The 15,062-nt window shown below is 41.9% G+C and overlaps 1 protein-coding gene and 2 long non-coding RNA genes across 6 annotated transcripts in view; all 3 read left to right on the forward strand.

Annotated features, from left to right (window-relative positions):
- LOC110946179 (septin-5-like) overlaps positions 1-13,903 on the forward strand; it is a 200,908-nt gene extending 187,005 nt beyond the window's left edge. For 2 of the 4 annotated variants that reach the window (XM_051938406.1, XM_051938407.1), the window contains exons 2-3: positions 8,526-8,602; positions 11,751-13,903. In XM_051938406.1, coding sequence (XP_051794366.1) covers positions 8,595-8,602; positions 11,751-13,359 — 1,617 coding nt within the window. In that variant the 5' untranslated portion in view covers positions 8,526-8,594 and the 3' untranslated portion in view covers positions 13,360-13,903. Of the gene's footprint in view, positions 1-7,431; positions 7,567-8,461; positions 8,603-11,750 lie in introns of those variants that run through there. The other 2 variants (XM_051938408.1, XM_051938405.1) reach the window with 2 other exon arrangements.
- LOC127530827 (uncharacterized) lies at positions 745-1,886 on the forward strand. Its single transcript, XR_007937498.1, has 2 exons — positions 745-998; positions 1,094-1,886. It is a non-coding gene; the product is annotated as an uncharacterized LOC127530827 (long non-coding RNA).
- Positions 4,071-5,147, forward strand: LOC127530828 (uncharacterized). Its single transcript, XR_007937499.1, has 2 exons — positions 4,071-4,271; positions 4,554-5,147. It is a non-coding gene; the product is annotated as an uncharacterized LOC127530828 (long non-coding RNA).
- Positions 13,904-15,062: the final 1,159 nt, after the last annotated feature.

Below are 15,062 nucleotides of genomic sequence, written 5' to 3' on the forward strand. Positions count from 1 at the left end.
TTAATCAACAATTCAAAAGTGATGGCTGATTTTGATTATTTAATTTTCAATAAATTTTTATTTATTGTTACTTTTGTGAGTTTCAAGTGATTTCAGTGAGAATTGTGGGTTTTTCCTTCTTTAACTGAGGGGTACCAACAATTTTGTCCACGTGTGTAGGTGAATAAAACTGTGTGTGAAACAAAACCTAAAACTTCATTTGTGTGTATAATCCAAATAATCTGGTCTCGGAGTGTGTAAAAAACAGAATATCACTCATTTTAACCCCAGGGGCCTGTTTCATGAAGCAGGTTCACTGAAAACTCTGAGTTTCTTAACCCTGAAATGAGGGAAACTCAGAGTTTTCCGTTTCACAAAGCGAGGTAACTTAACCCTGAGACAGAGGGGTAACTCTAGCCTGTTTCACTAAGAGGGGTAACTTCAACTCTGGGTCAGTTACCGCAGTAACAGACTCTATGACTCTAACCTGCTCGCCAGCAGGTTTATCTGAGAAAACCTCCAGTTTCTCTCCGTCTCCGCCCTCTTTCAGCCACACACTGTTTCATTTCCTCATTCATTCAGTCAGTAAGCGAGCGAGTTTTGGCGTAGAACAGCTTTTATTAACGATCCAGTGGATAAAGGAGCAGCATTACTGCACAGATCATTAAATATTCGTCGGTAGATTGTTATCAGACCGAGCATAAATGTTCTCGCATTTCCGGACAATTATCGGTTTGAGCGGTACCGTTTCGTCATCGTTTCAAGTCCATAATCTACATAAACAACCTAATCCGTCCTTACATTTACATCACCAACCAGTCATGCTCTCACATCCAGCAGATATTGTGTGTTGCGCTGCGGTTCTTTGCAAATGGAAGTTTTTATATGATGTCAGAGATGCAGAGTAAGACAACTGTATGGAGGACAGTCAGAAAAGTTTTCCTGGCTCTGAAACGACTTTTACCATCATTGTGGACACAAACCTGTCAGAACATCAAGGAGGATCCACAGGATTGCAGGTGAATGATGTAGAGATCTGTTACATTCATTTTAAATCATATTCTGTTAATGACATTGTGCTGCAGCCTCAGACTGGGATTTTAATTTCTTTTAGGATTTCCCAGTGTGATTGGCTGCATAGATGCACACACATCCCCATCACAGCTCCCTCACATCATGAACAGGAAGTCCATTCACAGCATAAATGTGCAGGTAGGCTACAGGTAGACTGACTACTGTTTCTAAATGTTAAAGACTGCATCATAGTTCAACATCTGTCATTCTCTGCACTGTCCAGATCATATGTGATGCTGCATGCATCATTTCTAATGTGGAGGCCACGTGGTCTGGGTCTGTTCATGACTCCAGGATTTATGGAGAGTCTAACCTGAGCAACAGACTGCAGCGTGGTCAGCAGCATAAAGATTTTCACAATAGAATTCTCTTGTCTCCCTCCTTTAATATGCTCTGATGTATCCACTATACATTACAGGAGAGTTTGATGGCCTTCTGCTGGGTGACAGGGGTTACCATGACAACCCAGGCTGATGACCTCATACCCTGAACCAGGCCCCCAACAGAACTTCAACCGGACTCACTGCAGGACCAGAGCCCGGGTGGAGATGACCATAGGCCTGCTGAAAGCCCGTTTCCAGAGCCTACGTCTCCTCAGGGTGACCCCTGAGAGGGCCTGTGATATTACTGTGGCATGTGTTGTTCTTCATAATATTACCACTATTAGAGGAGAGCAACACCCTGCCCTACAAACTGAAGACCCAGATGATGAGCCCATCCACCTGCAGCTATCCAGGACAGCAGAGCAGTCAGAGACACCGTATGCAATAATCACTTTAGAGTTTAAGTCTCCATCATCACCACCACAGCAAATAAAGACATGATACACATTTCATTTGCTCTTCTTTATTTCCTACAAATAAAAGATAGTTCAGTTAATGTTCCAGTAGTTAACATAATTCTCCTGTGACCATCACCACCTCTAACTTGTGCTCCAGTATTTCAATTTACAGATCTGCCCTCCTAATCTGTTTTTTGGATTTTTCTCAGCAAATGCAGTTTGTAAATCTGTTTTACTGATAACTGGGAATACATAGAGGACATTCAATTCTACAGTTGCACATGAATTCCACAGAATGAAGCTCTGGTGTTTCCTGAACATCCATCTCACTGTGTCAGTCTGTGCAGTGGAAGCTGAGGAACCATCCTGCTGCTGTCCAGCCATGCTCTGTTAAAAAGGATGAGAATGTGCAACACTTCAGTGGAGGCTAAATGTCACACTCTATATTCCACCCAGAATGTGAATGAGAAGAGAACTATCAGTAACATCCTCTGTATGTCTTTCTGGATCCCCCTCTGTAAAGGCAGCAGACACAGTTTCATCCTCTTCATCCTAGATCAGTGACATGTTTCAGTAAACTTAAACTACCATTTGGAGAAATCTGTGGAGTGTTGCCTACTTACAGTTACAAGGTATGTGTGTGAAGGGGCCAAAAGACAAAAAAAAGACACAAAAGAGAACGAAATAATCACACACACACACACACACACACACACACATATATATATATATATATATATATATTAGGGATGTAACGATTACATGACGATTAAAATGATAAACCGCGGTAAAATGTCTTGACAGTTAGTACTACCGTTTCAAATTTTAATTACCGTTAAACCGTGTTTGATCGCCACAATCCGGAAAATCTCAGGACGATGCAAAATCACAAACTCAAACACAGATCTAAACGAGGTATAAAAGAGGATCGTGGTGCAAATGAAATAATGCGCTGAAAAAACAAAACACGCTGCTGAAAGAGGAACAATGCAAAGGAGAAAACGATCTCCAAACCAAAAAACGATCTGCAAATCAAGTAACGATTCCTAAACAAGAAACGATCTGCAAATCAAGTAACGATTCCTAAACAAGAAACGATCTGCAAATCAAGTAATGATTCCTAAACAAGAAACGATCTGCAAATCAAGTAATGATTCCAAAATAAGAAACGATCTGCAAACTAAGAAACGATTTCCAGAACATGAAACGATTTCCAAACCAATAAACCATCTTCGAATGAAAAACGCTGCATTACCAGTCACTACGAACGGAGCAGGGGACGCTCTCGGCATAATGGGATGGAGAGAGAGACAGGACCGGACAGCTGCCTGAACCAGTGTCTTTGCCTGAACGACTGTGCATAAAAATGATTATAAGTGGGCTTGAAATGTTCAGATCATGTTGTTGTATACAAAATCACTTCTAAATATCACTGTCCTGCTTCAGATGAGCCTTTCACTGTCCAGAAGTACAAGGACGAAATAGGGAAGGCGTACCAGAGGATAACACTATACATATGCACTGCAGAGGATTTTGAAACCAAATCATCACTGTGTCCGTGCCATAGAATAAGGAGGGGCTTAATTACATTTAATTATGTTTAAATAAAATTACTTTCTGTAGGACATTTTAGTACACCTATAATGCCAGTTACTGAACCAGGATAGTGATATTTAGAAGTGATTTTGTATACAACAACATGATCTGAACATTTCAAGCCCACTTATAATCATTTTTATGCACAGTCGTTCAGGTAAAGACACTGGTTCAGGCAGCTGTCCGGTCCTGTCTCTCTCTCTCCATCCCATTATGCCGAGAGCGTCCCCTGCTCCGTTCGTAGTGACCGGTAATGCAGCGTTTTTCATTGGAAGATCATTTCTTGGTTTGGAAATCGTTTTTTAGTTTGCAGATCGTTTCTTGTTTTGGAAATCGCTTCTTAGTTTGCAGATCGTTTCTTGTTTTGGAATCGTTACTTGATTTGCAGATCGTTTTTTGGTTTGGAGATCGTTTTCTCCTTTCCATCGTTCCTCTTTCAGCAGCGCGTTTTGTTTTTTTTCAGCGCGTTATTTCATTTGCACCACGATCCTCTTTTGTACCTCGTTTAGATCTGTGTTTGAGTTTGTGATTTTGCATCGTTTCTGTACTTGAAGCTGTTTTCCTGAACTGAGGAGTTTTGGAAAGTTGCAGTTCGTTGGTCCCTGTCGGCCACCGTACAGAGGACACCGGCAGTGGAGAGATTTTTCCACCATCCAAACGAACCAAGTCCGAAGTCTGGGCGTACTTCGGATTTTATAAAGACGCGCAAGGGAGACTGGTGGAAGAAAGCAGCCCAGTCTGCCGAAAATGCCACAAGAAAATATCGGCAAAGGGTGGAAACACGTCCAACATGCTGGCTCATCTACGGGACCACCACCCGCAACTGTGCAGCGAGTTAAAGGTAAGTAAACTTGGAATGAATGCATGTGGGGCTTAGAGAACCGTGAAAACTGTGCGTGTTCGTCCCGTTTCTGCTCCGGCACAATACTAGCTCCGTGGCTAAAGCTAAATGCACCGTTGTTGCCGACAGAAAGTCCGGTTAATGTTCAGAAGACAGCGTTACATGGTGTGTGTGTGTGTGTGTGTGGGTGTGGGTGGTTGGGGAGGGGAGTGCGTGTGTGTGATGATGAATAATAATGATTTAATAATAACCATTATAAGTTTGCTTTCCTCTTATTTACAGAGAGGGCGTGTAGTGGACAGAACCAGGACAAATCCTCTAACAGCTTCTACTTCTTCGGTCACAGTGGCACAAACAATAACCCAGGCGTTTGAAAGGAAGGCTGCTTATGGACCGACATCGAAACATTCCAAAGACCTCACAGCAGCTATCTCATATTTTATTGCAAAAGACATGATGCCATTTCAAAGTGTTGAGAGGCATGGATTTTTGAAGCTGATGAAGGTTGCTGTGCCTCACTATAAAGTTCCTTCACAAAATCATTTTTACTTTGTTTTATATAGTAGTGTTATTGTATTATATTATATTTGTAAGACTAGATCTTTCTGAGCACTGAATGTGAAGATTCTTACTATTTGCACAATATAAAGAATGTAATTTTATTTAAATTTTATTTATTTGTTAATCTTTATGAGGCAGTGGCGCCTTACTTTTTTTGTTGTACTTTGTTATTCCTAATGTTGCTTTCAAGCAAACGGACTACCTCCTGGCTCTTTTAAGGTCCCCTCTTTAATTTTTTAAGCTTATTAATATGTTATTTAAGGTTTAAGCTCATATTTTGATTGGTTTTTCTAAAATAAAAACGTTGTTCATTGATTTAAGTGTGCCTATGAGTACTTTTTAAACATTTTGAACATATTTCACAATACCGTGATAATATCGATAACCGTGATAATTTTGATCACAATTATCGTGATGTCAAATTTTCATATCGTTACATGCCTAGCATCCATGACCTTTTATTCCACCGTTTTACAGACATCTGCTTTCTTTCTGTTGGCTGAGCAGAAGTCTATGTTAGTTTAAATAGTCTTAATTATTTAACAGGACATGATATGGATGCAGACATTTAGACTATGTGTGGATAAAACAACTGCACAGTCAAACAGCCACTTAATATTTAGGCTACTTTACAATGTAAAACATGATCAACATGAAGTACCTCCATGAAATAATGCCGAGGTCTGACCTGTTTGAACAATGTTTTTATATTTCATCTTAAGCTGCTGCCCTGCAGGATTTCCCCTAAATGAAATAACTTACTATTCTACCATTCAGACAGTTATTCCCTGTAATATTATTACGATTACAAAGGACTACATTTAAACTTACGCATTGATCCGGGCTGTTCTCCACGCCGTCTCTCTCTCTTTTGCAGCTGCAGCGGTGTTGCACTTCTTTCTAAAAACGTGTTCAAACTCGCAATATGAGCGCATTAAAAACTTCCAGTTCAAAAACGCAGCCTTTCGCTTCCCCGTTTCCATGGTGACTCGTCGAATCGGGGTTCCATTGATGCTGTCTTTTCAGAGTTGCGGTGCACGCGCGTAACTCCAGGTCAAACTACTCCGAGTTGATTAAACCAACTCAAACCAGCCGTTGTGAAACCAAAAACTCAGAGTTTTCTATCTCAGAGTAGATCAACTCAGAGTTGAGGAAGAAACTCAGAGTTTGTAAAACCTGCTTCGTGAAACAGGCCCCTGAACATGGAACCAAACTACATCAGTGCTTCTACCATCTAAACTGTTGGACAAAATAAAAACATGTAGCCCTAGTTTACTCACGAAATGAAATGAGTGGGCTTTGGGTTCGTTTTCAGTGTACTCTCGTACTTTTAAATATTTTAAATGAACTCCTCTCTAAGAATTTGGATCTAAAAGGTAACTTTAAAAACTGGCACTGAATTTCAATATTGACAACAGTACTTAATTGGCAACGAATTGACACCAAACCCAAGGTAAAGTGAGAAAACAGTAATAATTTAATTTAATAAAAAAATATAGAAAATAAATAAGAGGCAGGTCTTAATTTCTGGTCACCAGCACAGTAAACTCTCACAGAATGAATCCCCACACTCCAGGCACTCACAGCAGAACAATACTGGCTAATAACTAGTGCTAAAGCCGGCACAATAACCTACGCTGCAGGCCTGTGTCGCTGCTTGTGTTCGTTGAAACCCAAAAGAAAGCGGTCGCTTCACTCAGAGAGCGAAAAATAAAATAAAGCACAGTACCTTGTGAAATAGTGTAAATCCAACCAGAGTGATCCAGGGCAAGCAGCGTGTACTCGGCTCCACGAGGGCAACTCCACGATCCAGATCCAGCAATGGCGATGAAGGTGCGCGGTCTCGTCCCACGGCGACACGTCCTCTCCAACACGTCCTCTCCTCCAACGTAGTCCGATCCTCTTTATCGCTGTCCAATTCGGCAACGACCCTCCACTAGCCCCATTGTCCCACGAGGTTGGTGAAACGGCGGCTAGCAGTAGTCCTTTGGTTAGCAATGGCTGTGTTAGCCTCTGCTCCTGTAGCCGGCAATGAGCGGTAACAACACAGTCCTGCAGCCTCGTGCTGAAACTACTTCGTGTCCCACCTAACTCAGTCACCGTACACAACGGTGGTTTCTTGTTGAAAACAAAAAACACGGCTCAACTTCAGCAAAAAGTTATGGAAAACAAGCTAATAATCTTGAGAATGTTATCTCTTCAAAGGCCAAACTCAATCTAACTCGTTCTGGCACGTTCTCTCTCTTCCAGAACTTATGCTACATTCAACGACACAATCGAGGTAGGAAAATACATTTTTCACAAAATAATGCACAAAAATAAAATACTACTATATAATAACATTTCTTAGACTTATACGTTTTTAACACTTTACCATGAACGTGGCTTTTTAAATGAACTTAGAAATATGAAATAAATGAATTTACTTCTTTCACTATTTATTAACTTTTACTTAGTGTTTTACTATTTCATGCATTTTTATCCGGGTTACAAACACAAATACAGATGAAGTGAAGATAACAAGACATGAGGAACAAGTTTTAATGTGTAATCAGTTTCAGTTCAGTTTCTAAAGTTTCTCTGAAATCACATGATCAGAGGAACACGCTGTCAGCAGACGGGTCAAAAGGCTCTTGGTGAGGTTTCTCAGAAATCATATGATGTTATTATCAGGGGAATAAAACAGCTGATCGTCCTCCTCAGCTCCTCAGATCGTCTGAATCCAGCAGTTCAGGTAAGATCCATTAATGACATTACTCTGACAGATGATCCTCTAAAGTTTAACTTCATCCACAATGGAACTGAAACTTCCTCTCATCAGAACTTTCCTGCTGCTTTTTCTGCTGCTGTAACAAACTTAGGAGAGATTAGCCTCATACACAGGAACCATAAAAATGTAATAAATGTGTCTGCACCGTGGAATTGTAGAAACTACACTTTGATTAGAACTGCACTCGTTTATCAGGGGCACCGCTGAAGTATGTTATCAAAGTCAGTAAAGAGACCTTTACCAGGAATATTTCAGGTTCAATAATCATTCATTCATCAAATCTACTTGTGTTGATCAGTGTCATTCTGAAAGTCTTAAACTGGTGATCAGAATGACACCAAACATTCTGTGTTTGTCTCATGTGGTTCCTGAGAGCATAATAAAATGTGTAAACATCAGAATAAACTTACAGATTGTAGACTTTAGGCTATCTGAAGGGAAAATAGAAATAGCTAAATCTAGAAGCTTAAACATTGAATAAGAAGAAGAATGTGTGTTACTGATGAAGGTGTGCTTTGGTTTGTGAGTGAATCCCTGCAGATCTAACTGTGTTCCATCAGCCTCAGCTGGATTCTGCTCATGCTAATGAGCTAATGCTACGTTTAGCCTTGCTGAGCTGCTGGCAGACCTCAAACCTGAACTGTTAAACTGCTTCTCCACTGAGTGCTGTCAGAGACAATCTTTGTGTCCATGACATCATATTGGAGGATTCTGACCTCATGTGAATTCATTCTGTTCACATCAAACTGAGCTGAATTTCACAGCTTACATTTAGTAAATGATGTCAAATACTGACCACAGAGGAGTTGGACTTTAACACTCAGTATTTGTCTCTTTTACATCTGATTGCTATTTACAGACTTCTACACCTCAGACCAGTGGAGCTGTTTAAGGTGAATTATTTCTGTTTTAATGTCATTCAGAGACTGAAGAGCAGCCACCAAGAACATCATCATCTTCACAGTGAGGATCCCTGAGCATCAGATCACAGCATGGCAACGTGAGTAACAGCCCTCTGATGAATACAGCTGAACTACAGTCCAGCTGTTCTCATGTCCAGATGTTTCTGCTGTCAGGGTTAGAACCAGGATGGAACAGTGGAACTCATCCATGTTAACCAGCAGCAGCTTCATCTGAAGTCCTGATTTTAGAACGTGGTCTGACCACAAACACAGGAGTTAAAAACAACCACTGAGCTGACAATTCAGAGATTTCATGTCAAACCGTCCTCAGAGAAGTGAGAAAATACCAAGTCTTTATTTTTACTGACTCTGTGCACAGCCTCCATCTGGGAACAAACAACCACAGAAATGTTCTGTTTTCAGTCATGGGCCCAATCTGCAGCCAAGATTTTTACACAAAGTTCTTATATTTGTCATGAGGTGCTTTTGGAAATAAAGTCTCTAAATAAGTGTGAAAAATGTCTAAATCCAGCGACAAAGTCTCTGAAATGGCAACACTGCTCACAGGAGCTACAGAGAAATCATTCAGATGAATTTAACTTGATTATAAACTGACTGTAAATGGTCTGACAGCAGTAGAACAGAAACCAACCAGTGATGTCTCTGTGGCTGCATCCATCTTTAGATCCAGTCTGTAGCTGAAAACAAAGCAGTCTGCCTCAAAATACTGATGCTCTGACTCTGAATCACTGCAGGATTCTAGTTGTTTCCAGCTTTTCTTTCACCCTGAGTTCTATTTGTGTATTTGCTGCACAGCTGCAGGACAAGAAGGGACTGGAGGACACTGGTTGATTTTATGGGACATTGAATGTCCACTAAGAGCAGATAAATGATTCTCAGTAATTCCAGTAATGAGGAGGAGTCCTACCTTACCCAGGATATGGATCCAGGTGGTCCTCCTGGATCCAGGTTGAGTAGAGGAGCTCCTAGCTGGTGGCTGAGTCTTGGTCCATGGGGTTTGGTAGGACACAGACCAGGAAGCTACATGGACCTCCACCCAGTGGACCCACCACTCACAGAGATGGTCTTTGGGGTCAGGTGCAGTGTAAGCTGGGTGGTGGACCGGACAGGAACCTGGATGTGATGGACTGTGGTTGTTGGGAGGAGGAGCAGCACTGGATGGAAATAGTTGAACTCAGTTCCACACAAAGCAAAGATCCTGGAACCAGACTCCTCCTGTATCAGGGTGGTCCAGGGTGAAAGGTGCTGGGTGGGTGAACTCACAAGGTCCTGGTGAGTTCTGCTTTGTTGGAGTTTTCTCAGAGAACCAGAGGGTTACCTCTCTGTGACCACATGTCATTGAGGGAAAACTCTGACAGGTTATGTTCTGAACAGCAGCTCAGAGTTTTCTGCCTTCTTGGAGTCTCTGGATGGTTCCTGGAGGGGTTTCACCTCAATACACCATAGTTCTTCTGAGGAACCTTCAATACTCACATGTACGATGTTTTAGAAACCTGGAGGAAGATGATTGGGGGAAACAGCTTACCTGATCTGAACCCCAGTGGTGTTCTGCTGTTGGACTTTTGTGCCAGACATGGATTGGCCAAAACAAACACCATGTTGGAGCATAATGTTCCTCATAACTGTACTTAGTACCACAGCACCTTAGCCAAAGGTTAATGAGAAACTTTGTAGTTGCATCACAAGAATCGATTCGATTCGGATTCTTGAGATGCAGAATCGATTATTTCAATTCTGTAGCACGTTTGAGGCTCCAATCCTCATCGATGTAGTGTGCTGTCACACTCATGTAAGATTCCGTAGCCACGGACGTCCACGTGTCACTTGTAATGGCCAATCTCTCAGCTGACTGCAGCTTGCTTTTCACCCCTTCTTTTACTACGTCGTACATGTTTGGGGTAACTTGTTCAGCCATCCGTTTTCGTGTCACCATAACATAGTGCGGTTCACATACCTTGATGAGCTGCCTGAAGCCCGAGTTTTCAACAACGGAATACGGGACCATGGCACTGCAAATAAAGCCCGCTATCGCCTCAGTTATTTTGTTAGCGCGTGGAGAGCTAGCTGGTAGTTGTAAAGCTTCCTTAAGTTTTTTTTTGTTGCGGTCTTGGACATGATGTCTTGGTGGTGTCGCTGCATGTGGTTCCTGAGGTTGGTCGTGTTTCCGCAAAACTTTACCTCCATCTGGCATATCTTGCAAATGGCTTTGCTCTTGTCAAGCTCCTTTCTCGAATCGTCGTTCCTAAACCCGAAATAATTCCAGATATCCGCTCTGAGCGACTCTGGCCTTTTCAAATCCGGAGTTTGGCTAACTGCACAGCTACTGCCCGACGCCATGTTGTTAAGAGAACTCGCAGTATCTTCACACCGCGCCTGCTCGAGTCACGTCACTAGTGGGGTTAAAGTTCACCCAGGAAAAAAATAAATGTAAAAATACACGTGTGTATAAAAATCGATCTTTTGATGTGTGAATCGATTTTTTGAAATTTAAATGAGAATCGATTTAAAATCGGCGAAGCGATTTTTTCAACCCAGCACTAATAGATAGATAGATAGATAGATAGATAGATAGATAGACAGACAGATAGATAGATAGATAGATAGATAGATAGATAGATAGATAGATAGATAGATAGATAGATATACAGACAGATAGATAGATAGATAGATAGATAGATAGATACAACCCCATCGAGATGATCACTCCAGGAGACCAGTGCAAAGTATATACATTGATATATCCAATAGTCTAGAGACCTGTCAATCCACTGTCAGCAAATTTTCTCACATTAAAATTTGAGACTGTTTGAACAACAATATCTGAGGAACTACAAAAGACAAGAAACAGAAATTTCCACTGTTATTACTGATAATGTTATTGATTCAGAATCTGTAATATTAAAATGAAAACCATCTGAAAAGAACTGAAGCTATCATGAAAAGTTCCATCTTTAAACACATAAAAAAATAAACACTACCAGTCAAAAGTTAAGACACATTTTCTCATTCGAATCAATGAAAAAGTGTCTCCAAATATGACTGGTAGTGTGTATAGTGCAGATGTTGACTAGTAGTATTTTCAAAACCACGTGTTCATGGATCATTACAGCTTCTGGAACTAAAATAGTAAATACGTAAATGGTAATGACACAACTACAGAACAATAAAACTTTGTACATAGAACTTTATGTGAGTATTAAACAGGTTCTCTACTTTTCTCTGCAGGTTCAGCAACGCCTCATCTAAATACAAGGACATCATCTCCAAAAGTCTTCTGCTACGTTCAGAATCTCCTTCTATCTACCAGCTGAAACCAAAGAAAGAGACCTTTGGAACTCTGACAAAACTGACTGTTGGAGAAAGAAATTTGAGCAAGGTAAATAAAACCATCTTACTTGTGGGAGAAACAGGAACAGGAAAATCTACTCTGATCAATGCTCTGGTCAACCACACCATGGGAGTGAAGTGGGAGGATGAGGTCTGGTTTCAGATCGTAGAGGACGAGATGAGAAGTCAGACAGAAAGTCAGACATCAGATGTGATCGTATACCAGGTTTTTGGTTTTGAAGATGAAACTCTGCCCTACTCTCTGACCATCATCGATACTCCTGGATTTGGAGACACCAGAGGAGAAGAACGTGACCTCCTCGTCCCTCAAAAGTTGTTGGTCTGGTTTCGATCAGATGTTGGAGTTCATGAAATTAATGCAGTGGGTCTGGTGATGAAGTCCAGTGATAATCGACTGAGTGATCGACTGAAGTACATCTTTAATTCAATGATGTCTCTGTTTGGAAACAATATAGAGGAAAACATCGTAGCTCTCATCACACACTCAGATGGAACAAATCCTAAAAATGTTCTTCAGGCTCTTGAAGTTGCAGAGATCAAATGTGCCAGAAATGAGAAGAATCAGCCTGTTTACTTCCTGTTTAATAACTGTCAGCATGAAGAAAGAACAGAGGAAGAAGAGTTAGGGTTAGAGCATGCATGGAGAGTAACAGATAGAGGAATGAAACAGTTCATGACCTTCCTGGAAGAAACTGGACCTCAGAAGCTGAATGAAACAGTTGAAGTGTTGAAGGAACGAGAACAACTGACAGCCTGCATCCAAAACCTGGAAGAGAGAATCAAGAGTATTGAAGAAAAACAGAAAGCAATTGAACAGGATGAAGAAGTTCTGAAGAAATATGAGGAGGAGATGAAGAAGAACAAGGAGTTCACTGTGGAAGTTGATGAGACCTACAAAGATAAAGAAGATATCAAAGGTGGGATGTGGGGGTTAGGGTTTTATGATGGAGCTGTCACCTGTAAAGTCTGTGAAGAGAACTGTCACTATCCTGGATGTACAGTAGCCTGGTATCCTGGACACTGTGAGATCATGAAAGGTGGCCGCTGTACTTCATGTACCAGGAAGTGTCGTGTAGAAGATCATGTGAAAGAAGAGTGGATCTATGTGACCAAGACGAGGAGAGTGAAGAAGACTCTGGAAGACATGAAGCCAAAATATGAGAAGAATCAGGCAGAAAGTGAGAAGAAGTCGAGTCTTTTGGAAAACCTGAAAACAGAAATGAATAAGCTGGAAGCAGAAAAAACTCGGTGGGTGGAGGAGGCCTACCAACATGTTGTCAAACTGAACCAGATCGCTCTGAAAGTTCATTCAGGTTCCACCTCCGTCCAGCTGGACTTCCTGATTGAGAAGATGAAGAAGAAACGAGACAGAGTGAAGGTCCATATGCTGGAGAAGATGAAAAAATGCCAGGATGAAGGAAACAAAGGAGCAGTGCAGTCTGTGTGGGATAAAATGAGATCAGCTGGGAAAGAAAGGATGAAATGAAAGACATCAGGCTGAGCAGACAGACAGAGCAGCAGCTGGACATTTACCATGAAGATGGAGGAAACTAATGATTATAAACCACAGCTTGTTTGAACTCTCATGTAATCAGTTGATCAGAAAATAGAAATGTTTTCACTGTTTGATCTCCTCCTGACTGTTAAAAAGCTCCATCAGGGTCTCAGGACCAAAAGCTTTAAAGCCTCCTACACAGACAGGAAGATGAGGAATATTTGAGTCTTTCTGATGTTTGTCTTCTTTGATTGTTTTTAATGTTCTGTAGACTTTAATGATGTTAAAGCTCCTTGTAACTCCACTTATAAAGATAATAAAGGAATAAAGGTAGTGATTGTGAAATGTGATGACCTGAATCAGCTCCAGACTAACATGAATCAGTTTCACCTCCTTCTGATGATCATTTATGAAACACATTTATCTGCTGGTGAAAGGAGCTGTGGCTTTTCCCTCTGTTTCTGCATGTGGACCAAGAGTTCATACTGAGATCAATCACACTGTAAACTGATCAATAAATAAAGCTGATCAATGAGCTGCTGTCTGTTCTTGGATTCAAGCCCCTGAAATAAGTGTGGTGGAATGACAGATGGAATAAAGAACGAGAATGTGTTCAGTCAGCAGGTTAACAGAGGTGGAGAGAAACTTCCAGAGACTTCAGTGTGTTCAACACATCCTGTACCTGAGGAGGAAACCAGTTTCTCTGAGCTGCTGGTCCCATTGACAGAAAACACTGCAGAAGGATTGGATCACAAGCAGCTGGTTGAGGGAACACCTGCACCTGTGGGGCAGTTTGGGGTAACATCAGGACCTGTGGGGCAGTTTGGGGTAACATCAGGACCTGTGGGGCAGTTTGGGGTAACATCAGGACCTGTGGGGCAGTTTGGGGTAACATCAGGACCTGTGGGGCAGTTTGGGGTAATATTCGCACCTGTGGGGTAGTTTGGGGGTAATATTAGGACCTGTGGGGCAGCTTGGGGTAACATTAGGACCTGTGGGGCAGTTTGGGGTAATATTAGGACCTGTGGGGCAGTTTGGGGTAACATTAACACCTGTGGGGTAGTTTGGGGTAACATCAGCACCTGTGGGGCAGTTTGGGGTAACATTAGGACCTGTGGGGCAGTTTGGGGTAACATTAGGACCTGTGGGGTAGTTTGGGGTAACATTAACACCTGTGGGGTAGTTTGGGGTAACATCAGCACCTGTGGGGCAGTTTGGGGTAACATTAGGACCTGTGGGGCAGTTTGGGGTAACATTAGGACCTGTGGGGCAGTTTGGGGTAACATTAACACCTGTGGGGTAGTTTGGGGTAACATCAGCACCTGTGGGGCAGTTTGGGGTAACATTAGGACCTGTGGGGTAGTTTGGGGTAACATTAACACCTGTGGGGTAGTTTGGGGTAACATTAGGACCTGTGGGGCAGTTTGGGGTAACATTAGGACCTGTGGGGGAGTTTGGGGTAACTTTAGGACCTGTGGGGCAGTTTGGGGTAACATTAGGACCTGTGGGGGAGTTTGGGGTAACTTTAGGACCTGTGGGGCAGTTTGGGGTAATATTAGGACCTGTGGGGCAGTTTGGGGTAACATTAGGACCTGTGGGGTAGTTTGGGGTAACATTAGGACCTGTGGGGCAGTTTGGGGTAACATTAACACCTGTGGGGTAATTTGGGGTAACATTAACACTTGTGGGGTAGT

Source organism: Acanthochromis polyacanthus, chromosome 18 (genome assembly GCF_021347895.1).
Source record: "Acanthochromis polyacanthus isolate Apoly-LR-REF ecotype Palm Island chromosome 18, KAUST_Apoly_ChrSc, whole genome shotgun sequence".
Taxonomy (NCBI): domain Eukaryota; kingdom Metazoa; phylum Chordata; class Actinopteri; family Pomacentridae; genus Acanthochromis; species Acanthochromis polyacanthus.